The sequence below is a fragment of the Pomacea canaliculata genome, linkage group LG1 (genome assembly GCF_003073045.1).
Source record: "Pomacea canaliculata isolate SZHN2017 linkage group LG1, ASM307304v1, whole genome shotgun sequence".
Taxonomy (NCBI): Eukaryota; Metazoa; Mollusca; class Gastropoda; order Architaenioglossa; family Ampullariidae; genus Pomacea; species Pomacea canaliculata.
Genome location: NC_037590.1, coordinates 31,281,372 through 31,306,973, shown reverse-complemented (window position 1 = coordinate 31,306,973; position 25,602 = coordinate 31,281,372). Strand labels below are relative to the sequence as shown.

Here is a 25,602-nt window from a genome sequence, read left to right as displayed (position 1 = left end):
CATGAACTAGTTGATGATGCTGACGACGACAAAATAGATGATGATGATTGACGGATGATGATTGATGAATGATGATATAAAGAGAGCGTGCGTTTTCTGTCTTTGTTCTCGACATGTAAGTAGGGTAGGGAATGTTTTCATTCTGGGACTGTGGAGAATGTTTTTGACAAAACATAAATCAATGAGCCGGCTTAAAAACAATTTGAAAGCGGAATTAGAATTCAGATCTCTCTTGTGTTAATCGTTATTGTAGCACTTCATGACCTTCAGAGAGAAGGAGGAAAATAATAAAAAAAGATGTAAAGTTAAAGCGGTTTTCTGTCATCTACTTTTGCACACTGTTAATGAACCTCTGAACTACACTCCAAATTCACCTTAGATGATAAGCACAAAATTATCTACAACCATTTAGGTTTTGACCTCTAGACAAATGGATCATATTGCTTTTAATGTTAAAGAGAGTCTTGCTTCCAGGTGAGATGGATCAGAGTGTTTTAGTCTTTTGTCGACGTGTACTCTCCCAGTTTGCCTTGCACTGACTGTCCCATGATTCACTGCAGGTGTCGCATCCTGGAGGTCTGTAATCATGCGACGGTCTTTGCATGGTGTGTGCATGCACATAAAGACAAAGTTCATAACCGCTGTGTATAGCATCTGCACTGTAAAACGAGCTTCACGATTCATATTCGGATAGCTATGAAGGTTTGCTTCCAATTACATTTTTATTGTGCAGGTGGTATACAACGCGGTGATTGATTTACGTCCATGTGCAGACCTGATCGATATGGTAATTTTGTAGTAGACTGTGTGCTAGGGTTACCGTGGTGCAAGGTTACTAAGATGCTCCGAAATTCCACAAAGTAAATGAGTCACTAATATAGAGTAGAATCCATGACAGTCAGAAAGATCAAACCACTTATGTCGTCTTTTCAAAATGTTTTGATGTCCTGACAAATGTCAGAAATTTTAATTGTTTGTGCGCATGCGTAGGTCATTACTTGCTAGACATGCTGGCGCGCGATGATTCACTATTTTATGTTGCTGTGAAAAAAAAGTTTAGATATACCGAAGTTTTTGTTCTGACTGCTGCATCAGCAGGGTCAAAGTGAGTTCACAGTCCAAATACGTACGTTTCCTTTCCATCCTGCATTAACTTTGCGATTTTGAAGGACCCCTAATGGGGGGTCGGGTTAAAGTAATGGCTACGGGCTATACCTCTCCTAACTGACCGAAAGCCCATAGGGCGTAGCCGTTACGCGATTACAGTGACCGTATGTCGGACATTTCACTCTGCCCTCTGACCTCGCGCCTGCATTTGCTGACCTGCTGTCAGACTCCACACTCGCCGCCCGATGGGTTTCTACCTGCAACAACCGCTTTGGTCATCGCACTCTCAATGGGAATTAGGTGAGAAGTGGGCACTTAAATTCTGTAAAATATTATAACAGGAATTATTCATACCAGTTGGAACTGTCTGTACAATATCGTGATTTCTTGTGTTAGTTTAATTTAATTTGTATAGTTCAGCCCTAACCGTCGATTTGTCACGTGCTACTTCTGCTTTGTGCCACGTGCTTGCTTTGGGAAGATGCCGCATGGGTAACAAGGTATTTTATGTATAAATTCTCTACGCATCTTATCTTAATATACGTTTCTTTCTCTCATTTAACTACTGCTATAAAGTCAGCTGGTATCATAAAAGATGGGAACGACTATCTTTGTATATCTGTCTTTCTTACTTTGAACAACTGCTTGATAGACAGATGGGTGATACCTTACAGAGGAAAACGCCTATCTCTTTCGTTTTGAACAATTGCTAAAAAAGACAGATGGTACCGTCGAAGAATTGGACAAACTCCTGTATTCATCTCTTCCATTTCGTTTTCTCGGTCGACTATTTCGAGTATTTCCTTCTATCCTTCATGTCTCTCTCTTTCTGTTGTCCGTGTGTTCATTTCTCTATCAATAGAAAAAGGTAACAAGAAAAATCTCGTGGTAGTGACCGTCTTTAATAAGTTCTCTGAAACTCATTTTGTATAATACAGAAGCTTATTATTTATGTAACACTTGTCCTTCGTCAGGGTTCAACGAGGTCACACTCTCCTCGTGCGCAAGGATATTCACCCATTTAAAAAAAATCATAAAAAATAACTGTAAGAGATAGAAAGAAAAATTTAAACTAATAATAAGAGATAAAACTGTGTGAAACAAAAATGTTAACATTTGAATCCTGCACAAACGGTCATTTATTAGGTTATCCAAAGCAAATTAGGTAGGTGTAATTGAATTTTAAAAAATAATTTCACACAGGGTTGCTCAGGATATATCATGCTAGCACAAGTTAAACCTTCAGGAATCACACTTTGATAACGTATATAAACTTGAAAATGATACAAACATCGTTCTTGTCCCCCCCCCCCCAAAAAAAAAAAAAAAATCAGATTGAATGCATTTAATATATTTCTATCGGTAGGGCTAAGAAGGTACAGAGTCGCGCGAAAAAATATCACTACGCAGCATGGAGTGCCTAAGAAGAAAATTTTCACCGGTGTTAAAAAATTTATATCTGTTAAACTACAAAATAGACAAATATATGTGATACGCTTTTTAAAAGAGCACTTTAAAAACATTTGCGTGGTGTTAATTTCAAGAATTCTAGTTTATGATTTCTTGTCGTAAACTTACATCAAAGATAGTAGCTGTATTGGGCTTAGATTACACAGACCGGTCTGAATGTCACAAGTGAGAAATTAAAGAAATTTTTTTACAGGATATACACAAGCATAAAGTACCAAACAAGATACTATTTTATTAGAATATACATCAGAATTTAAATATTACTTACTGTTTTCTTCTCATATTTTGTTGTTTGAGTACAAATCGAGTGACTTCCAACTAATGTCAATATGGCGCTCTAGTAAACAAACTATACATTGGTATAAAACACGAGGAAACATGATTGGTTGAATTTTTCAGCCTTTAAAGGGAAGTAATCGTTCGAGGAACAAGTCCTTAAGGTTCCCTTGTATATTCGTTCATTTAAGATTTATACATATCTTTAAAAATACAGCAATGCATCCATCACAGGTGGGAGACGCGCATGCTTAAAAAGAAGCCGTTTGAACTTCCACCTGTGGGCTCCTCGCAGGAACAGAGTATGTAAATAAAGGAACGCTCGGTTGGCGTAAATACAGAAACATACTTTCACTTCAATGCAGAAGATTACTCTTGAATCGAAAATTTTTTATTCTTTGTGAATGTTTTTCCTCTTGTTTTATTTTAATAAATTTCCTTGAAAAAAATCGATTGTCAACGTTTATGACAAAATACTGGTGAGGATTGTCGCGGTTTTTTTAACGAGTACATGTACAGCAATGGAAGGCTTCGCTAGTCCGAAACTGATCGTATAGGTTGTAGAATGTCTTAAATTGTTTCGTGTATGATTAGCTGCCAGCGTCTTACATCTTTGGAAGACAACTTTTTCAAAACAAAAATACTTCATGGAGAGGCTATTTTGTGGGCTGCACAAAGAAGACCGATCAAAATCTGTCTGTAAACAACAAAACAAATAGATTCCGGTTCTGCCATCCTGTGGACGAGCTGTAGTGCTGACTTCTTCGTGCAGCTCTCAAAACAATGAAATGTCTCTGGACTTTCTGACTGCTGTCCAGCATCAATTGTCTTCGCTCTCCATCTCTGTGATTTTAGTTCAAGGTTAAAGGTCTGCATTTATCATCTAAAACTAAACATTTTTCACTTTTACCTTCATCTTCTGAGGCTCGTCAAAGTCTGAATGACTAAACTGGACAGGACGCCACGTAATCAAAAGGTTTTGGAAAAAGTGTTGTAGGAGTTTATCTTTGAATTTGTACAAACTTAACACCGTTGTTTGGAGATCTGAGGAAGGCTGTTAAAGAACACTGCTAGAATATTTTATGCTCGTCTTGGATAGGTCGACTCTGGGTATGGAATATTGATTTCGAGAGACCTTTTGTATTATTTTGATGGAGAAGATAGAAGAAAGTCTAGGGTGAATTGTTCCTGTTAGTATTTTAAAGATAAGTATACTAATGTTGAATTTTAGTTTAGTTAGTAGTGGTAGAAGTCCTAGAGATAGGAAATCATGAGGCCGTATTTTTGGTTTGAGTAATACCAGTTTGATAGCACTTCGAACACTAATGAGAGGCCTTATCAAAGCATCATTGTGGCTCAGTTTGTTTGTTTAATGCATGTATTGGTATGTTGTTTGCGAACATTTCATATGGTTAAGTGATATGAAGCGGACGGTCACTTAGCGAACAGAAGAGGACCTACGAATAGGGTTGTGGGACACACATTTCACTTCAAAGGGATCCAACATTTGGGTTTTAACTGTGCCTCTGAGTTCTGTTTAAGAGAAAGGATTAAAGGAATTGAGTGGGCAGATGCTAACTTTGTAAAGTTCCCATTTCTTAATGAGTAGGTAATGATCAATTATTTCAAAAGCTTTTGCTACAGAGAGGGCTGCAGTATAGTGTTTGTCATTTATGTTGTTTAACCGTTGTTTCTTCTAGAGAATTAACCATCATGGATTAGAGTGGAGAACTTTATTAGGTGGATTTGGATGTGAGTGTGAATGTGTTTCTTAAGGAGTTAGAGAGTGATAAAAATAAGATTGGTCGATAGTTAATAGGATTTTCTAGGTCACCTCATTTATGAATTGGGATGCCTTCATCTTAGAAAGGTAGGGAAATGGTATTCGGCAATACAGATGTTACATAGCTAGGTCAGAGTTTCTGCAGTGAATGATGCCCAGAGCTTTAGTATTTTATTGTCAATGTTGTCAGGCCCTCTAGGTGTTTTTTTTTGTTTGTATTATTGTGTAAGGAATTTGTATACATTTAATAAATTAATTGAGGGAAGGCTAACGGTAGTGTTAATATTCTTTGAGCTGTAGAAATCTTGTAGTTTGCACAGGTTCTTTTTTTTTAGTTCCCTTGTAGATAATTGTCAATTAATTAATCTACCAACATCGATGAAAACATCTAACAGCACTTAGTCCCTGTTTAATGAACTGAACACATAATACATCGTAGCTTGGAATATAAGTTGATAGTTGTGATTATGCCATATAAGTATCGAAACAGAGGTGTAAACATCAAAATATTGTCTGAAATATTTTGATAATTTGGCAATATTTACTTTGTGAGATCATCGGGTGTCACTATATCAATATTTCAGTGTCAAAAATCTGTTATTCTTAGTAATACGAATGCTCGTAAAAATCACTTCATTCTGTACTTCTACATCCTTTTATAAGTCTTCACTCTGTATCTTGTTTATGTAAATAATAGAAGTTTTGAAACGTCAGTGCTGTGTGTCAGTAGCGATTTTGTTGCCTGTTGGGGCAAGAGTTTTTAAATAAATATTTAATTAAAGAAGCAGATTTTGTTGATTTTTAGAAGCAGTGCAGATGTTCATGTAAGCTGTGTTTATCTATCACACGCAGTCTGACACTGTTGAGACATAACATTACTTTGGCAAAGTGTTTATTGACAAACTTCAGTTTGCATCTGAATGACAGCAAAGTGAAAAGGATTCAACGAGTGACTGACAACTGAGTTGTCTACACAGCGTGATGGTGTCGCTGAGTGAAACAACAAAAGAAATAAGAGCAAACATAATAATTTAGTCTTTTAAATGTCTTTTTAAAGTTTTTACGATGATGCATAGCAAGAAACAATAAAAACAGAAGACGATTTTTGAGTTCGATTACATGGTTTATAATATTGTGTTTTTATGGATAAAATTGTATTGAGGAGTAATTTTTCTCTATATTTCCTATTATAAAATAAAAAGACTAAACGCATAGTTTTTTTGTGTCAGTGGCGTTTTCTGACAAAAATGATCAAGGTAAATGCAGTCCTTCTCTCATTCTTCACCAAGATTGGTTGCGCTGTTACAGTTGTCTGTGGCGCAAATGAGCACACACCGTTTCTCAGAATCCGGATGTTCAGTGCAGGAGGAACCTTCTTTATGCTCTGAGCAGCCACGTGATGTCTTACTAGGTACTGCCAGGCAAAGGGCAATGAATCAATATAGGTTTGTATTGGTATTCGTACAATTAATTTATAATATATAATTCGGCATGCTTTTTACCCATGCATCTATTCACTTATCCACCAGTAGATTATCTTTTCACGGCTAGATTTTTATCTTTCTCAAAAAATTATTCTACTATAAACTCTCACGCCCATGACTAAAGAGATGAGAGCAATGCAAACAACAGCATAACACAACAATGGTAGTGTACAAGGGAGACACACAGAAGGATACAAACAGGAAACTAAAAACAAATGTTTATTTACCTTCTGGGGAGAAAAGTCTAACAACGCTGCAGAGTTGGTTGGGTAGGCACTCAACATCTGGCACGTTGCCAGAATTACAGTCAGGGTTAGCAAAGTCACAAAACTTGCATCTTACGCTGTTCACTGCAACACAAAACACAGAGTACATCAGTCTTGCTCCCATCATCGTGTCTCTACTAATCGCCGGAAAAGATGTTGGCGTTAGATATACATAGTCCCCGAGTAGAACAACCTTCAAAGACTGGTGATAGTACTCTATGTGGTTTTAAAATATATGTAAGGTTGCTTTCTTAGTGTAAAGCAGGTCGATCATAAAAAATACAGTTATTAGTTTGATAAAAGTATTTTATATTTCTCTCGATCGAGAGAACTCGAATTCATTCTCAATCTCAACTTTCTATTGAGTAGCGTCAGGCTTAAAGGGAGAACTGTACAACAACGATAGCAAACATGATTATAAGTTAATGTTAATACAATTCTGTAAAATATACAACTACATTATTATTATACATTGAGGGAACTCCAGTTTAGAGATGTAACTGACTGCGATCAAGATGGCAGTCTATCAAAGACTGAGGGAGAGGGAGACCATGTGACTGTCAGCTATGGAAGGTGCAGACTTTGTTGTACGATGTCATCACATCTGTTGTGTTACAGTCTCTGACTTTACAGATTTGAATATTTCAGTCTCAACAGTATAATATTCTTGGGAATAAATATTTTTGTAAATATCGCAAAAATCTGTTACTAAGCTTTTAAAATCCTTTTTTCCTATCTGTATTTTATAATTCTATTCGAACGGTTTTGAGTATTATCTATTGGACGGCTTCTAATGGTTCTCACTGTTCTTTATACGATGTTGTTATTTGAGTTGTATGTCCGAAGGTGACTTAACGTTGACATGTTGGAAAGCGCACGGCTTTTTTTTTAAAAAAGAGACACACATTAAAATGAGAAAAAATGAAAGAAAGAGTTAAATAAAGCAAACCTACCACAGTCGATGTGGTAAAGAAAGAAAAGCCCGCACAGGTAGAAGGCGGCGGCCATCAGCTGATGTGTTGTTGTCATGTTGGTCTTGTGGAGTGAGAACTCGCGGCCTCTTGTCTTTCCTCAGGTGAAAGTGGTGACTGCAATGGTGAGACTACTCGGGGCGTGTTGCAGGCAGCTAGTCGGTGATCTTTTATACCTCTTCATGTACATGTGGTGATTTCTCATTGGTCGCTATAATGGTCTTGTATATCCCATGCACCCCCTGGCTTGCCGGTGTGACGTGTGAGACGTTATAGTGGAGGAGGTTGTCTTCTTGTATTTGCAATAGAAAAGTGCTTTCACCTAACTGATAAATGTAGAATTTACGTGAAACTTGGGGAGTAAAAGATGAAAGGAGGTGATGAATGGAAGAGGTATGGGTAGTTGGGGGGAAAGTGTCGGTCAGTTGTAACGCCGCATGCATTTCTCATGTCTCATCTCATACGTCAGCCTGTCCTTGTCTGTTGTGACTTTTTCTGACGTGGCAGACAGCGCAACACGAACTCCCATCATACATCATGCTTTTGGTTCTACGTACTGTAACAAAATACAGAAACTAGTTGATGATGATTACGATGACAAAGAAGAAGATGATGGTTGATGGATGATGATAGATGACGATTGACGATGATATACAGAGTGCGTGCTTTTTTCTCTCTTTATTTTGAAATTGTAAGTAGGGTAGGGGAGGTTTTCACTGCGGGACAGCGGAGAATTTTATTTGAAGAAACATAAATCGATGAGCCGGCTCAAAAACAGTTTGAAAGAGGAAGTAGAATTAAGAATCAGAGTGTTTTAGTCCTTCGTCAACGTGTACTCTTCCAGTTTGCCTTCCACTGACAGTCCCATGATTCACTGCAGGTGTCGCATCCCTCGAGGTCTGTAATCATACGACGGTCTTTGCGCGGTCTGTGTATACACATAAAGACAAAGTTTATAACCGCTGTGTACAGCATCTGCACAGTAAAACGCGCTTCACGATTCATATCCGGAGAGCTATGACAGTTTGGTTTTTATATTGTGCAGGTGGTATACAGCGCGGTTATTGATTTATGTACATTGATTTATGTTCATGTGCAGACTTGATCGATATGGTCATTCTGTAGTAGACTGTGGGACACGCGATGTACTTGTGTACCACTTGCGGCTGCCTTGGCAGGACGAGACCAAACGATTTTGGAGACCTTACATCGCCTGCAGGCAGAACCTTTTCCTGGTTACAGTTCTGCAAGGTTATTAAGATGCTCCGAAGTTGCTCAAAGTAAATGAGTCACTAATGAGTAAGATATGCCTAAGATGCCTGTTGTTTTTTTGAAGCTAAGTGTATTCGTATACACGCGTTCGTCAATGATCTCTCAGCTGAGGAAGCAATAAGGAGACTGTGGTTTTGGAACTTTCTTACCTGTAATGATTTTACAGATTTTATTTGTTTAGTGGTTTTTATATATATATATCATAGGTTTTTCAGTCCAGCAGTTATACGAACTTGAGATACAACAAACTGATAACAGTACTAGGCATATGTTGTGTAGAAGCTGGAACAAAACAACAATAAAAACAACAACAAACCAAAAAAAAAATTGTCAGTGGTCAACACAGGGTAGAGGTAAAGATTGTGTTACAAGGGAAGTAACTTCAGTATTTGTTTGCAAACAAGCGTGTTTGGATATCTTCCCATTACTACACACAGTGCGTTACTACAAAACCCGCTTCTTCCGCTCGTAAAGTAACACCTGGATTAAAGGATAATAAGACACTAACGATACTATTAAATGGCAGATATGACGAAACTTACTTCAGAGATTTCAGTTGTTTTATACACACACACACACAGAAAACTAACTTTATTTGAGATAAATATTAGAATCCACATGAAGCTTACAGGGTGAAATGCACGTAATGTGTTTTTAACATGGCTTGAAAAATAGTCCCATAGGGTGTAAGCGTAATTAATGATCAACTGAACAGAGGCTGTGAAGAACAGTTACTGATAGTGAGGACTTAGAAAGTGTTCACTTCTCGCGGGGAGAAAGGTTTTCTGTGCTTTCTTTGTTTTCTGTGAATATTCCTTGAGCTGTAGAAATGTTGTAATTTGTACAGGTTGTTTTCTTTTGAGTTCCCTTGCAGATAATTGTCAATTAAATAATCTACCAACATCGATGAAAACATCTAACAGCATTCGGTCCCTGTTTAATGAACTGAACACAAAATATATCGTAGCTTGGAATATTAGTTAACAGTTGTGATTATCCTATATATGTATAGAAACAATGGTGTAAACATTAAAAAATTATCTGACTAGTTTGATAATTTGGCAACATTTACTGTGTGACATCATCAGGTGTCACTATATCAATATTTCAGTGTAAACAATCTGTTATTCTTGGTAATACGAATGCTCGTAAAAATCACTTCATTCTGTACTTCTACATCCTTTTATAACTCTTTACTCTGTATCTTGTTTATGTAAATAAGAGAAGTTTTGAAATGTCAGTGCTGTGTGTCAGTAGCGATTTTGTTGCCTGGTGCAGCAACAGTTTTTTGAAAACATATTTAATTAACGAAGCAGCTGATAATAATTTTAGAAGCAGTGAAGATGTTCATGTAAGCTGTGTTTATCTATCTATATATTTAGTCTGTGGACACTGTTGGGGTATAGCATTACTTGGCAAAGTGTTTACTGACAAACTTAAGTTTACATCTGAATTTGTGAAAAGGATTCAATGAGTGACTGACAACTGAGTTGTCTACACAGCAGTCATCTCATCTTCTTTTATTATAAAAGGTTTCAGCTGACTGTTGTCTGCTTTATGGTGTCTCAGAGTAAAACAACATCAGAAACAAAAGCAGATATAGTAAAATAGAGATTAGAGAACGGGTGATAATAGCGAATGGAATACATGTACTTTAAGTAGAATGTAGAGGGGATGAGAAAAAATTGCTGTAAAATTAGAATAATAAGTATCACACAATCACATCGATTTCTACATTGTTTCTTTCACATCACAAAGAAGCAACAGCCAAACAACATGGATTCATTAATATTTTCTGGACAAAAATGACAAAATTTTATGTTTCATGTTGCCATTTAAGAAGCCAGAAACAATATTTTATGACTGGGAATGTCTTTTTAAAGTTTTCACGATGATGCATAGGAAGAAACAATAAACAGAGAAGATAAGTGGAATTACATAGTTTATCTTTTGTGTAACGTGGTTACATTTTATTGAAGAGTAATTTTTCTGTATATTTCCTTTTATAACACAAAAGTACTAAGCCCTTATTCTTTGGTGTCAATTGCGGTCTCTGACAAAATGATCCAGGTCAATGCAGTGTTCCTCTGATTATTCATATATTGAGTCGCTGTTACAGTTGTCTGTGGAGCAGGAGAAGTAGCACTTAATCAAAAAACTCTCAATTATCCAGCAGGAGAAATGTTTTTTTAATTTCGCTGCGCAGCCACGCGCTGTCATCTCACGGCCCGGTGCTGCCAGGCAAAGGGCAATGAATCAACAGAGGTTTGTATAAGGATTAATTAAATTAATTAATTATATATATATACTTTCATTCATCCATGCTTTCTACCCATGTATCTATTCACTTACCAGCTAGTTGATTATCTTTCCACGGATACATTTTTTATTTTTCTCAGTATATTATTCTACTCTCACGCCCATGACTGAAGATATTCAATTCAATTCAATTCAATTCAATTCAATTCAATTCAATTCAATTCAATTCAATACAACTTTATTCATCCACAAGGGCAATTATAGGTATGATGACACGCCACACACTAGAGGGAAGAATGATGTGAGCAATATGTGAACAATGCAAACAACGGCAGTAACACAACAATGGTAGTGCACAAGGGAGACGCACAGGAGGATCCAAACACGAATCTAAAAACAAATGTTTATTTACCTTTTGGGGATATAAATATTGTCACGTAGCAGACTTTGCTGGGTTCGCACTCAATCTCTGACACGTTGCCGGAATTGCAGTCTTTAGAGAAAGCACATTCCTTGCATCTCAAGCTGTTCACTGCAACACAAAAACACGGAGTACATCAGTCTTGCTCCCATCATCGTGTCTCAGCTAATCGCCGGAAAAGGTGTTGAGGTTAGATATACATAGTCCCCGAGTAACATACCCTTAGACGACTGGTGATGGTACATTATGTGGTTTTAAAATATATACGGAAGGCTTGCTTTCTTAATGAAAACAGGTCGATAATAAAGTCAGCGTACATGAAAGGAGTGAAGTTTTTCTTCTTATTTAAAATGAAAAATTAAAAGAAGAAACAATTTTCTCGAGTACAAAAAGCCTTTTTTTCTGTATGTATGTGATGCCCTGCCAAATCATATGTCGGTTTTTTAATAAGACAAAATTTGTTTTAAAAAAGTACAGTTATTAGTTTGATTAAGTATTTTATAATTCTGTCGATCGACAGAACTCAAACTAAACTGAATGTCTACCTTTTATTGAGTAGTGTCAGGCCCATTTGAGGAAAGAACTGTACAACAATAGCAAATATTTTGGTTATAAGTTAAATGTTAATAATGTTTTGTAAAATATACAACTACATTATCATTATACATTAAGGAGAACCCAGTAGACAATTGTAATTGACTGCGTTCAGATGACTGCTGTCTATCAAAGCAAGACTGAGGGAGACCATGTGACTGTCAGCTATAGAGAAGGAGCAGACTTTGTTGTAAGATGTCATCACATCTGTTCTCTGACTTTACAGTATTTAAATATTTCAGTGTCAACAGTATACTATTCTTCGGAATAAATATTTTTGTAAAGATGGCGAGGATCTGTTCGCAACCCTTTTAAAAATACTTTTCCCTTTCTGTATTTTGTAATTCTATCCAAACGCTTTTCAATACCATCTTTTGGGCGGCTTCTAATGGTTCTCACTGTTCCTTGTGCATAAATAACTGAAGTGAAATGTCAAGAGCAGAATATTTTGTTAAGTTTTAGTCGTCACAACGGTACAGCTTCTTTTTTTTTTGCCTCTTTAGAAACAATGATATTGTATTATGATTTCCTGGTTTCTTCATCAGTGGCAGCCTTATTTTTAAAACTATTGTGGAACCTCTTTTCTAAAACAACTTGAAGTTATTTGTTTTATGCATGTTTTGTACTGAGAAGTAAATGTTCTTACTCCTTTCGTTTCTGCAAGTAATTAACCTATGTCTGAGTGACTCTTACAGAAGTCATTAAGCTCTGGGTTTAATCATTTAACAAATCCAGTATTCAGTCAGTTCAATGAGGGCTTTGAAATCACAGGTTTCTGTATGAACACCACTACTTATGCCGGAAATTATACAAATAAGATTTAGTTTGATTGACTAGAAATGTAAAGAGATGAAAAAATATGGTACTCAAAAGATTAAAACATGTTTACTTCTTCTGATGAGAGACTGTCATAAAACTCTGGAACTTTATTTGTGTTTGCACAAGCTCCTAACATTTAAAACTGTTCTTGAATCTTTTTCAGTTTTTTAGCAATGTTATGTTTATATTGTAAATAAATTTACTTGGATATTGTAAAGAAAAGGTGTAACGCTGAGAGTTCTACACCTATGTAAGAGGCTCCTGGAAACGAACAAGTAATCTATGAAACTACAGACTGTTTGAAATATGGTTAGAAGGAAACAACTTTATCAAGTTTATCACAACATTGTACATGTATGTCCCAAGTCAGTTAACTATCTACTTGCAACGGTTAGCGCCTGTCACCAATACAGTGAAGATTGGCTGCCCAGAGTTCATTTCTCGTCTCGGGTACGCTGTTCTTTCTCTGCACGTGGCATCTGTTTACAGGGCTGGCTGCTTGCGGTAATATAGCCTCAGTTGCTGGCACGGCGTAAAAAACCAATCCCCTCCCCATATCTACTTGTTGGGTCATCAACATCGTCTACCAGTAGATTTCAGCAGCATGAGATGTTGAATGATCTTTTACAAGGACGACCGTTGATGTTGGTCTGTTTTGCCGTCTGTTACAATAAGCACATCACACTTACACACTGTACGAGAGACAAGATTACCTTTAGGACATTTCTGTCATCTTTTGCATCTCCCAAAGGTTAGTCTACCTACTTCATTGAACTTACCAATAGCTTTAGATTTATTCAGTTATTATGGACTGAATAGTTCTCACCTTAACGACGAACATGCAACAGGTCTCTGATGTTGTTATTTGAGTTGTACGCAGGTCAGTCTTATGTCCGAAGGTGACTTAACGTTGACATGTTGGAAAACACAAGGCTTTCTTTAAAAAGAGAAATAAATTAAAATGAGGAGAAAAAAAGAAAGAAAGAGTCAGGTGAAGTAAACCTACCAGAGTCGACGTAGTAGAGAAAGAAAAGCCCGCACAGGTAGAAGGCGGCGGCCATTAACTGATGTGTTGTTGTCATGTTGGTCTTGTGCAGTGAGAACTCGCGGCCTCTTGTCTTTCCTCAGGTGAAAGTGGTGACAGCAATGGTGAGACTACTCGGGGCGTGTTGCAGGCAGCTAGTCGGTGATCTTTTATTCCTCTTCTTGTATATGTGGTGATTTCTCATTGGTCGCCTATAATGGTCTTTTATATCCCATCCACCCCCTGGCGTGCCGGTGTGACGTGTGAGACGTTATGGTGGAGGGGGTTGTCTTCTTGTATTTGCAATAGAAAAGTGCTTTCACCTAACTGATGTGTAGCACTCTAGTAGTGTACAAAGTAGAAGGTCTCTGCTGCGAGGGCGGATAACTTTCTAGATTTGCATCTAGATTCTAGAATGTTCAAGGATAGGGAGTAAAACTAGCGTAGCTTTAGAGTGGAGAAAGGCTTTTTGTGATTTTGGAAGGAAGAGAGAGAGAGAGAGAGAAGGCAGACTAGAAACTAAATTAAAACTGTTCAGTGTGAAAATTCGATCGTTGTGTTGTTTCTGTTATGACCAGCCATCACAGACTGGCGTGTTGGTTACAGAGAAATCTGAATGTACGTGGAAATGGAGGAGCAAAAGATGAAAGGAGGTGATGAATGGAAGAGGTTTGGGTAGTTGGGGGGAAGGTGTCGCTGAATTGTAACGCTGCATGTATTGCTTAATGTCTCATCTCCTACAGCTCGTCAGCCTGTCGTTGTCTGTTGTGACTTTTTCTGACGTGGCAGGCAACGCAACAGCAACTCACATCATACATCATGCTTTGGTGAAGCGGGTTATACGTACTGTACCAAAATACATGAACTAGTTGATGATGCTGGCGACGTCAAAGAAGAAGATGATGATTGACGGATGATGATTGATGGATGATGATATTGATTGATGATGATAGATGATTGATGATGATTGACGATGATATAAAGAGTGCGTGCGTTTTCTCTCGTCGTTCTGGACTTCTAAGGAGGGTAGGGGAGGTTTTCACTCTGGGACAACAGAGAATGTATTTGAAGAAACATAAATCGATGAGCCGGCTCAAAAATAGTTTGAAAGCGGAATTAGAATTCAGATCTTAGTTGTCTTAATGGTTATTGTAGCACCTCATGACCTTCAGAGAGAAGAAGATGAAAAAGAAAATAATAGATCAAAAGTTAACGGTGTTTTCTGTCATCTACTTTTGCACACCGTTAATGAACCTCTCAACTAAACTCCAAATTCGCCTTGGACGAAAAGAGGAAAATAATATACAATCATCGAGGTTTTGAACTCTGGACAAATGGATCGAATTAATTTTAATGTTAAAGTGAGTAGGTTTTCCTTCCACTGACTGTCCCATGATTCACTGCAGGTGTCGCATCGGCGAGGTCCGTAATGATACGACGCTCTTTGCATGGTCTGTGTATGCACATAAAGACAAAGTTCATAACCGCTGTGTATAGCATCTGAACAGTAAGGGAAATGAGGCGAACAGGTGGGAGACGTGTAATGCGATCCTCAACTGACGAGGGCATGACCTCTGGGCGACAATAATGACTCGTAACTCTAGCTTTTCTTTAACAGCCCCCTGCCTGCCCTCGACTTTGCAAGCAACTTTAAACATAATCGTGTCGCATCCCTCCTCCTAATGTTTTCCTTTTTTTTTTTAAATCTCACTATTAATTAGTAGATTAACGAACGCTGAAAGATTTCCTTTATGTCTAGGAGGTTCTACATATATTTGAAAAATCAAGGTTTGTATATATATATTATTATTGATTTTTTCCAAAGGAATGCCACTACTGATGGGTTGGGATTATTTTTTTTATCTTACTTTTAAAAATCATCCTTTATGAAGTACTCGTGCGGCATGAAAAATACCTAAACAAAAACATGGCTAATGTTTTGATTTGTTGTTGTTGGTTTTTTTTGCAGGTAGTTTTGTTGGCTGGTTAAACAAATTAAAGTTTAGGGGATATGCGGTGATAAATGGGTTCATGACGTAATAGAGAATGGTTGCAGGAAAAGGTTCTACCCCTGGTAGGTTAAAGGTCTCCGAAATCAAGGCAACCGCACGTGGTACACAAGTGAATCAACGCATGTCCCACAGTCTACTACAGAATGACCATATCCGTCAGGTCTGCACATGTAATTAAATGTTCATTACCTGTATACCACCTGCACAACACAAATGTTATTACCAGAAAACAATCATCGCTTTCCGCATAGGAATCGTGAAGCTTGTCTAAAGGCCTGTTCTCACGCTGCAACATCGGCACTTAGCGGGGTTAGCAGCCCCTGCAAGGCCTTATAGCGAGCTGTGCACACGACACGTAGAAAGGCCTCGTCGCTAGGTTACGAGATACAGCACGCGGCTCTATTTTCTCGCTAGGCCGACCTACTTTGTAGAGCTGTAGCCAATCGGAATGCTTGAACACAGTAGGCTCCCTTTGACCTCCACATTGTAAACGATGTCTAGATGTGAACATTTACAAATTTGAGTGAACTTACAATGTAAGTTATTTATGTACTTTGTCTGGAATGTACGGAAACAGAACTTTACATCATTTGCACAGATAACAAAGGTTGGGTTGGGGTTGGATTGTCTTACTCAAACAAAATGTCACAAACAGAATGTGTGAAGACAATTATGTATAACCTTCCTAACAAACAATGAAAACTGCTATCTAGTCATGTTTTCTCAGTTTCTTGTTTTGGTTAGAGACTGTTTACTTCAAAAGCTTATAAATTCTTATTGACAAGAGATACAGACCTGAAATTTGGTTGAGCTTTTCTTCATACAAATGCAAACATTTGTACGAGAGCTTTTTACGAAATATTTAGTACTTTGGTAGTTATACCGTTTTAAATCAAAATTTCTTGAAATTTAACACAGTTTTTTTTTACAAAAAAAATCATTACAAAAATACTAAGCCGATTTTGCAAAATCCCTCTCCTACGTTTGTAGGTGTTGTTGTTAAGTTTTGCCAGTGCTGAGTGCCATGTGATTTAGTTCCGTCCATGAAACTCTTGTGTTTTTGTTGTAAGAGAGCTGGCAGTGGCTCAGTTTGTTTGTTTCATACATGTATTGTTGTGTTGTTTGCGAACATTTCACATGGTTAGGTGATATCAAGCGGACGGTCACTTAGGTAGATAGCGAACAGAAGAGGACCTACAAATAGTGTTGTGGGACACATTTTTGTTACTTCAATGGGATCCGACATTTGAGTTTTAACTGCGACTCTGAGCTCTGTTTAAGAGAAAGGATCAAAGGAATTTAGTGGAGCAGATGCTAACTTTGTAAAGTTCCCATTTCTTAATGAGTAGGTAATGATCAATTATTATTGAAAATCTTTTGCAAAGTCTACAGAGAGGGCTGCAGGATAGTGTTTGTCATTTATATTGTTTAATCATTGTTTCTTCTAAAAATGTTAGTGTTGTAGGGCAAGAGTGTTTGGGTATAAACCATCATGGATTAGCGTGAAGAAATTTATTACGTGGATTTGGAGGTGAGTGTGAATGTGTTTCTTAAGGAGTTAGTGATAAAAATAAGATTGGTCGATAGTTAATAGGATTTTCTAGGTCACCTCATTTATGAATTGGGAGTCCTTCATCTTAGAAAGGTAGGGAAGTGGTATTCGGCAATACAGATGTTACATAGCTAGGTCAGAGTTTCTGAAGTGAATGATTCCCAGAGCTTTAGTATTTTATTGTATTTTAGTGTTTGATTTTTTATTTTTATTGTGTAAGGAATTTGCATACATGTTAGAAACTAATTAAGGGAATGCTAACGGTAGTGTTAATGTTTTTTGAGCTGTAGAAATCTTGTAGTTTGTAAAGATTGTTTTCTTTTGAGTTCCCTTGCAGATAATTGTCAATTAAATAATCTACCAAAATCAATAAAACATCTAACACCATTCGGTCCCTGTTTAATGAACTGAACACATAATACATCATAGCTTGGAATATCAGTTGACAGTTGTGATTATCCCTAGACGCATAAAAACAGAGGTGTAAACATCAAAACATTACCTGAAATAGTTTGATAATTTGGCAACATTTACTGTGTGAGATCATCAGGTGTCACAATATCAATACTTCAGTGTGAAAAATCTGTTATTCTTAGTAATAAGAATCTCCTAAAAATCACTTAATTCTGTACTTCTACATCCTTTATAACTCTTTACTCTGTATCGTGTTTGTGTAAATAAGAGAAGTTTTGGAATGTCAGTGCTGTGCGATTTTGTTGCCTGGTGCGGCAAGAGTTTTTAAATAAATATTTAATTAAAGAAGCAGATTTTGATGATTTTTTAGAAGCAGCGCAGACGTTCATGTAAGCTGTGTTTATCTATCACACGCAGTCTGTGGACACTGTTGAGACATAACATTACTTTGGCAAAGTGTTTATTGACAAACTTAAGTTTACATCTGAATGACAGAAAAGTTAAAAGGATTCAACGAGTGACTGACAACTGAATTGTCTACACAGCGTGATGGCGTCGCTGAGTGAAACAACAAAAGAAATAAGAGAAGACATAATAAATTAGTCTTTTTAATGTCTTTTTAAAGCTTTCACGATGATGTATAGCAAGAAACAATTAAAAACAGAAGACGATTTTTAAGTTCGATTACATGGTTTATAATGTTTTGTTTTTTGGATAAAATTGTATTGAGGAGTAATTTTTCTATATATTTCCTATTATAAAATAAAAATACTAAACGCATAGTTTTTTGTGTCAGTGGCGTTTTCTGAAAAAAATGATCAAGGTAAATGCAGTCCTTCTCTCATTCTTCACCAAGATAGGATTTGCTGTTACAGTTGTCTTCGGCGCAAATGAGCACACACCGTATCATATCAGAATCCGGATTTTTAGTGCAGGAGAAACCTTCTGCTCCCTCTGTGCAGCCACGTAATGTCACATCAGGGCCATCTCCTGCCAGGCAAAGGGCAATGAATCAATAGAGGTTTGTATTGGTATTCGTACAATTAATTTATAATATATAATTACCCATGCTTTCTACCCATGAATCCATTCACTTATCCACCAGTAGATTATTTTTTCACGAATACATTTTTATCTTTCTCAATAAATTATTCTACTATAAACTCTCACGCCCATGACTGAAGAGATGAGAGCAATGCAAACAACAGCAGTAACACAACAATGGTAGTGCACAAGGGAGACACACAGAAGGATGCAAACACGAAACTAAAGACAAATGTTTATTTACCTCCTTTTGTGAACTCTCTAAAATGGCCGCAGAGATGGTTGGGTGGGCACTCACCATCTGGCAAGTTGCCAGAAGTACAGTCATTGTTATCAAAGTCACAGAGCTTGCATTTCAAGCTCTTCACTGCAACACAAAACACACAGTACATCAGTCTTGCTCCCATCATCGTGTCTCTACTAACCGCCGGAAAAGATGTTGGCGTTAGATATACATAGTCCACGAGTAGAACAACCTTCAACGACTGGTGATAGTACTCTATGTGGTTTTAAAATATATGTAAGGCTTGCTTTCTTAATGTAAAACTGATAGGTAATAAAAAATACAGTTATTAGTTTGATAAAAGTATTTTATATTTTTCTCGAGCGAGAGAATTCGAATTCATTCTCAATCTCAACTTTCTATTGAGTAGCGTCAGGCCCATTTAAAGGGAGAACTGTACAACAACAAAAGCAAACATAAGTTAATGTTAATACAATTCTGTAAAATATACATCTACATTATTATTATACATTGAGGGAACTCCAGTTTAGAGATGTAACTGACTGCGATCGAGATGGCAGTCTGTCAAAGTAAGACTGAGGGAGAGGGAGACCATGTGACTGTCAGCTATGGAAGGTGCAGACTTTGTTGTACGATGTCATCACATCTGTTGTGTTACAGTCGATGACTTTACAGATTTGAATATTTCAGTCTCAACAGTATAATATTCTTGGGAATAAATATTTTTTATTAATATCGCAAAAATCTGTTATTAAGCTTTTAAAAATCCTTTTTCCTATCTGTATTTTATAACGGTTTTGAATATTATCTATTGGACGGCTTCTAATGGTTTTCACTGTTTCTTGTACATAAATAACTGAAGAAAAATGTAAAGAGCACAATATTGTGTTAAGGTTTAGTTGTCACAACAGTACTACTTCTTTTTTGGCTATTAAAAAAATATTGAGTTACGATTTTCAGGTTTCTTCATATGTTTGAAACCCTTGTGGAATCTCTTTTCTAAAACAACTTGAGATCATTTGTTTGAGGTATGTTTTGTAAATGTTCTTACTCATTTCGTTTTTGCAAGTAATTACCCTATGTCTGAGTGACATTTACAGAAGTCTTTATGCTCTGAGAAATATGCAGCATCACACTTACACATTGTACGAGAGACAAGATTTCCTTTGGAACATTTATTGTCATCATTGGTCTCATAAAAGTTAGTCTGCCTACTTCATTGAACTTACCAAAAGCTTTAGATTTATTTAGTCATTGTGGCCTGAATAGTTCTTACCTGGCACCTGAACGACCAACATGTAATTTATACGATGTTGTTATTTGAGATGTATGTCCGAAGGTGACTTAACGTTGACATGTTGGAAAGCGCACGGCTTTTTTTATTAAAAAAAAAGAGAAACACATTAAAATGAGAAAAAATTAAAGAAAGAGTCAGGTGAAGTAAACCTACCAGAGTCGATGTGGTAAAGAAACAAAAGCCCGCACAGGTAGAAGGCGGCGGCCATTAACCGATGTGTTGTTGTCATGTTGGTCTTGTGGAGTGAGAACTCGCGGCCTCTTGTCTTTCCTCAGGTGAAAGTGGTGACTGCAATGGTGAGACTACTCGGGGTGTGTTGCAGGCAGCTAGTCGGTGATCTTTTATACCTCTTTTTGTTTATGTGGTGATTTCTCATTGGTCGCCTGTATTGGCTCTTTATATCTTATGCACCACTGTGGCACGCTGGTGTGGCGAGTAAGGCATTATGGTGAAGGGGTTGTTGTCTTGTATTTGCAATAGAAAAGTGCTTTCACCTAACTGATAAATGTAGAATTTACGTGAAACTTAGGGAGTAAAAGATGAAAGGAGGTGATGAATGGAAGGGGTATGGTTAGTTGGGGGGAAAGTGTCGGTCAATTGTAACGCCGCATTCATTTCTCATGTCTCATCTCCTACATCCTGTCGTTGTCTGTTGTGACTTTTTCTGACGTGGCAGACAGCGCAACACGAACTCCCATCATACATCATGCTTTTGGTTCTACGTACTGTAACGAAATACAGAAACTAGTTGATGATGATTACGATGACAAAGAAGAAGATGATGGTTGATGGATGAGGATAGATGACGATTGACGATGATATACAGAGTGCGTGCTTTTTCTCTCTTCATTTTGAAATTGTAAGTAGGGTAGGGGAGGTTTTCACTGTGGGAAAACAGAGAATTTTATTTGAAGAAACATAAATCGATGAGCCGGCTCAAAAACAGTTTGAAAGAGAAAGTAGAATTGAGAATCAGAGTGTTTTAGTCCTTCGTCGACGTGTACTCTCCCAGTTTGCCTTCCACTGACTGTCACATGAGTCACTGCAGGTGTCGCATCCCTCGAGGTCTGTAATGATACGACGGTCTTTGCACGGTCTGTGCATGCACATAAAGACAAAGTTCATAACCGCTGTGTACAGCATCTGCACAGTAAAACACGCTTCACGATTCATATCCGGAGAGCTATGACAGTTTGGTTTTTATATTGTGCAGGTGGTATACAGCGCGGTTATTGATTTATGTACATTGATTTATGTTCATGTGCAGACTTGATCGATATGGTCATTCTGTAGTAGACTGTGTGACACGCGATGATTCACTTGTGTACCACTTGCGGTTGCCTTGGCAGGACGAGACCAAACGATTTCGGAGACCTTACACAGTTACACCGCCTGCAGGCAGAACCTTTTCCTGCAACCATTCTGTATTAAGTCATGTACCCATTTACCACCGCATCTCCAACAAACTTTTTGTTTAACCAGTCAGGAAAATCACTTACAAAAAAAAAAAGAAAAAAAAAAAAGAAATGAAAAGATTAGCGTTAGTCATGTTTTGCCCATGCCGCACAAATATATCAGGAGGTCGGCGGTCAGAGATGTAAATTACTCTGGACTAACATGTCCCAGGTACGTTACCACAAGGACTGAACCTATTCCATAAAGATAAACATACAGCCGGATACTGCAGTTGACTATAATTGCACGTGACCTTTTCGACCTGGTCAGGTCTAATATTATTTCAGTGATTGCCAGCATAGCCAGGACCTCAAATGAAGACAATGTCTTTGTACGGCAAAGTAGTGGATGGTGTTGAGGTGGACAATGATAGTGTATTAAAAACAACAGAAAACAAGGTTAAGAATAGAGAGAGTGAATAATTGTTATTATTCCTATGATTGGTTACAGTTCTGCAAGGTTATTAAGATGCTCCGAAGTTCCACAAAGTAAATGAATCACTAACGAGTAAGACATGCCTAAGATGTGCAATAAGAGTTTTTTGGATGCATATTTAATTAAAGAAGCAGTTCATTATATGAACCCTACTGAGGCACAGAAGTATTTAGCAAAGTGTTTACCGACAAACTTACGTTGGACATCTCAGTGACAGCAAAGTGTAAGGAATTTAACGAATCGCCAAGTGACAGCTTGAGTGGTTTGTACAGCAGTCATCTCAACTGCTTTTATTGTGTAAGGGGTTAAGCTGATGTCTGAAAGTAAAAGAACAAAAAGGCAGTATGAGGCAAATTAGAGCAAGAGCTATAAGACTGGATGGAAAATTTAAAGTACAAAGTAGAAAGACAAGTGTGAAAAGAAAGAAGAATGGTGGAAGGTCGGTAATCGCACAATATGGATCGACAAAGGAACAACAATTAACTTAGATTCGCAACTGCTTTTTTCAGTTTTTCTGATAATTAAAAAAAAATTATTGTGAGATATTGTCATAAATTTAAAACCTAAAATAATATTTTTTTACAACCTCGAATAACAGAAATAAAACTGTTTCCATGATACTTAGCCAAAGAAAAGAAAAGGACTTTTAAGTGGATAAAACGGTTTATTTTTGGGGTAATATCCTTCAAACTAAATTGTTTCTGAATAGCGATAGTTTGCTTGTATCATTGGCAGCTTCTCATAAAATGGTCACATATTGCTCTTCTCAATACATAGTAGGTTCGTTGTTACAGCCGCTCGTGTTGCAAAAGATGTAGCACAAACGCATCCCATCCAAAAGATCCTCGCAATAGTCCTCTCCTCCATCAGAGCACCCACGATAGGTATCCACTTTTGTTGCTGCCAGGCATAGGGAAATGACATGTAATGGGATACATAAATACATAGAAGTAATTTTATTTATCCTTCCACTCATCCATCTACCATGCACCTATACGCCTGTGTCACTCTGTCATCTTTCACCTATACATTTATCTTTTTCTCAATATATCCTTCCACGTTTCTGTGAGACAACTTAGAACAATTTGATACAAATCGTATGACTATATTTATATGTAAACTTTTTTTATCGTCTCTCTCTTGTTGTATGTAATAGAGAGGAAGACTAATAATTGAGAGGAAGGAAGAAAACTGAATTAAGTGTTGTAGGCTGACTGAAGGGAGATAAACAATGGAAACATAATACAACTGGAGTAATACAACGGGCGGACGCACACACAAAACAAAAAAAAAGTATTTACGGTTCTTGTGGTGCATTCTAAGAATATTACAGTGCGTGTCGTTTGTACAGTCTTTATCTGGCACTTCTCCGGAACCGCAGTGGGGGTCAGTGGCATCACAAATCTTGCACTGAAAGCTGTTCACTGCAACACAAAGTACAGAGTGCATCAGTCTTGCATCTGTTATTGAGTATTTACTAATTACAATCTACACATTCTCCGAGTAGCACAACCTTGGATGACTGGCGAGGGTACATTATGTGTTGTTAAAATATCTGCGCTTTCTTTCTACCCCAACTCTATAAAATTGCTTAATGTTGGTACAGGACTTCTTCGTAATGACAAACAAGTCAGAGTGAGTGAAGTGTGATTTTGGCTTTTAAATTCAAATGAAAAGTTAAAAGCAATACAAATTATCTAGAGTACAAAACGCCGTTTCATGTACGTATGTGATATCTAGCCAAAAACACTATAAGAGTATGGAAGTTTTCCATAAAGCTTAGAGTATTTTGTTTATATTTCTGAATAACTCTTTAAGATCTTTTGAGTTCCATTTTTTATTGTTTACATCAAAGGTGAGGCTATATTATTTTTATAACTTCAAGCATGATTAGTAGTCTTTATACAAGAACTTTCAAATTTTAACAGTCAATCCTAACAGACAGAGAAACAGATGAAGTACGGGGATGAAAAAGGAGACTACACACAACAACAGGACAGAAAGGTGGGAAGTGGCAAAGAAAGGATGAATGATTAATTCATTGTTGAAACTGAATTTTAAAAAATTGCCTTCCGGAAAACGGTAGCAAGCAGATTAAACTAACCAAAATATAAACTTTGCAGCACACACTCCTTGTATCGCTGGAGTAAGGGTTCAACTACCGCGAGAGTATTTTGCATTTAAAAAAGAAAATCGGTGCAGATGTTGCAGGAAAAGAAATATAATAAGGACCTTATGTTTGTTAGACAAAGAGATGAGGTGAATCGTGTTTATGCTACAATCCACTTCTCATAACTACAGCTCCATGCGAGGCTGCATGCGCTGTTACTGAAACATGATCGTTGATGTTGGTCTGTCTTGGTCTGTCTTGGTCTGTCTGTAACAGTAAGTAAAGTAACAGCCATTGTTCAAGAGATACGATTATGCCTTAACCACTTATTGTCATGTTGGCGTCTGCCAAACGTTAATCTGCAAACATAATTGAACTTAGTAATAGCCTTATTATAGGATATATAGTTCTTATCAGGTACATGAACGGCTAAGGTGAAATCGGTCTTCGATGCTGTTGACGTTTTACGCAAGTTAATCGAACATCCCGCATATTCAAATTTTTTTTTAATAATAGTCATAAAAAGAGTCAGCTGAAGTAAACCTACCGGAGTCGACATAAAGAAGAAATAATAAACCGCTCATGCCGATTGCGGCGGCCATTAACTGATGTGTTGTTGTCATGTTGGTCTTGTGGAGTGAGAACTCGCGGCCTCTTGTCTTTCCTCAGGTGAAAGTGGTGACTGCAATGGTGAGACTACTCGGGGCGTGTTGCAGGCAACTGGTTGATGATCTTTTATACCTCTTCTTGTATATGTGGTGATTTCTCATTGGTCGCCTATAATGGTCTTTTTTATCCCAAAGAACCACCTTGCGCGCCGGTGTCGTGAGGATGACGTTAAGGTGTAGGGGTTGTCTTCTTGTATTTGCAATAGAAAAGTGCTTTCACCTAACTGACATGTAGCACTCTAGTAGTGTACAAAGTAGAATGTCTCTATTGCGAGGTTGGATGACGTTTTACATTTGCATCTAGATTCTAGAATATTCGAGCATAGGGAGTAAAACTAGCGTAGCTTTAGAGTGGAGAAAGGCTTTTTGTGATTTTGGAAGGAAGAGAGAGAGAAGGCAGGTTCGAAACTAAATTAAAACTGTTCAGTGTGAAAATTCGATCGTTGTGTTGTTTCTGTTGCTTAATGTCTCATCTCCTACAGCTCGTCAGCCTGTCGTTGTCTGTTGTGACTTGTTCTGACGTGGCAGACAGCGCAACAGGAACTCACATCATTCATCAAGCTTTGGTGAAGCGGGTTATAAGTACTGTACCAAAATACATCAACTAGTTGATGATGCTGACGAC

The 25,602-nt window shown here is 37.4% G+C and overlaps 3 protein-coding genes across 5 annotated transcripts in view; all 3 read right to left on the bottom strand.

Annotated features, from left to right (window-relative positions):
* Positions 1 to 5,520: 5,520 nt before the first annotated feature.
* Positions 5,521 to 25,022, bottom strand: LOC112568359. 2 transcript variants are annotated; one of them, XM_025245640.1, is made up of 4 exons: positions 24,933 to 25,022; positions 7,340 to 7,415; positions 6,348 to 6,470; positions 5,521 to 6,050 (listed from the first exon to the last, which is right to left on the bottom strand). In XM_025245640.1, the coding sequence occupies exons 2-4, from the start codon at positions 7,413 to 7,415 to the stop codon at positions 5,911 to 5,913; spliced, it is 339 nt and encodes a 112-aa protein (XP_025101425.1). In that variant the 5' UTR covers positions 24,933 to 25,022; the 3' UTR covers positions 5,521 to 5,910. The 2 variants fall into 2 exon arrangements, with proteins under 2 accessions (XP_025101425.1, XP_025101416.1); XM_025245631.1 differs by lacking the exon at positions 24,933 to 25,022 and having other exon boundaries at positions 7,340 to 7,570.
* On the bottom strand, positions 18,177 to 20,674 carry LOC112568286. Its single transcript, XM_025245527.1, has 3 exons — positions 20,463 to 20,674; positions 19,013 to 19,135; positions 18,177 to 18,714 (listed from the first exon to the last, which is right to left on the bottom strand). The coding sequence occupies exons 1-3, from the start codon at positions 20,536 to 20,538 to the stop codon at positions 18,566 to 18,568; spliced, it is 348 nt and encodes a 115-aa protein (XP_025101312.1). The 5' UTR covers positions 20,539 to 20,674; the 3' UTR covers positions 18,177 to 18,565.
* Positions 22,638 to 25,602, bottom strand: part of LOC112568274 — a 70,275-nt gene continuing 67,310 nt past the window's right edge. Inside the window, exons 3-4 of one of the 2 annotated variants that reach the window (XM_025245519.1) lie at positions 23,501 to 23,623; positions 22,638 to 23,099 (exon numbers count right to left, since the gene is read on the bottom strand). In XM_025245519.1, the coding sequence (XP_025101304.1) occupies positions 22,966 to 23,099; positions 23,501 to 23,623 (257 nt within the window). In that variant the 3' untranslated portion in view covers positions 22,638 to 22,965. The remainder of the gene's footprint in view (positions 23,100 to 23,500; positions 23,624 to 25,602) is intronic. The other variant, XM_025245511.1, reaches the window with a different exon arrangement.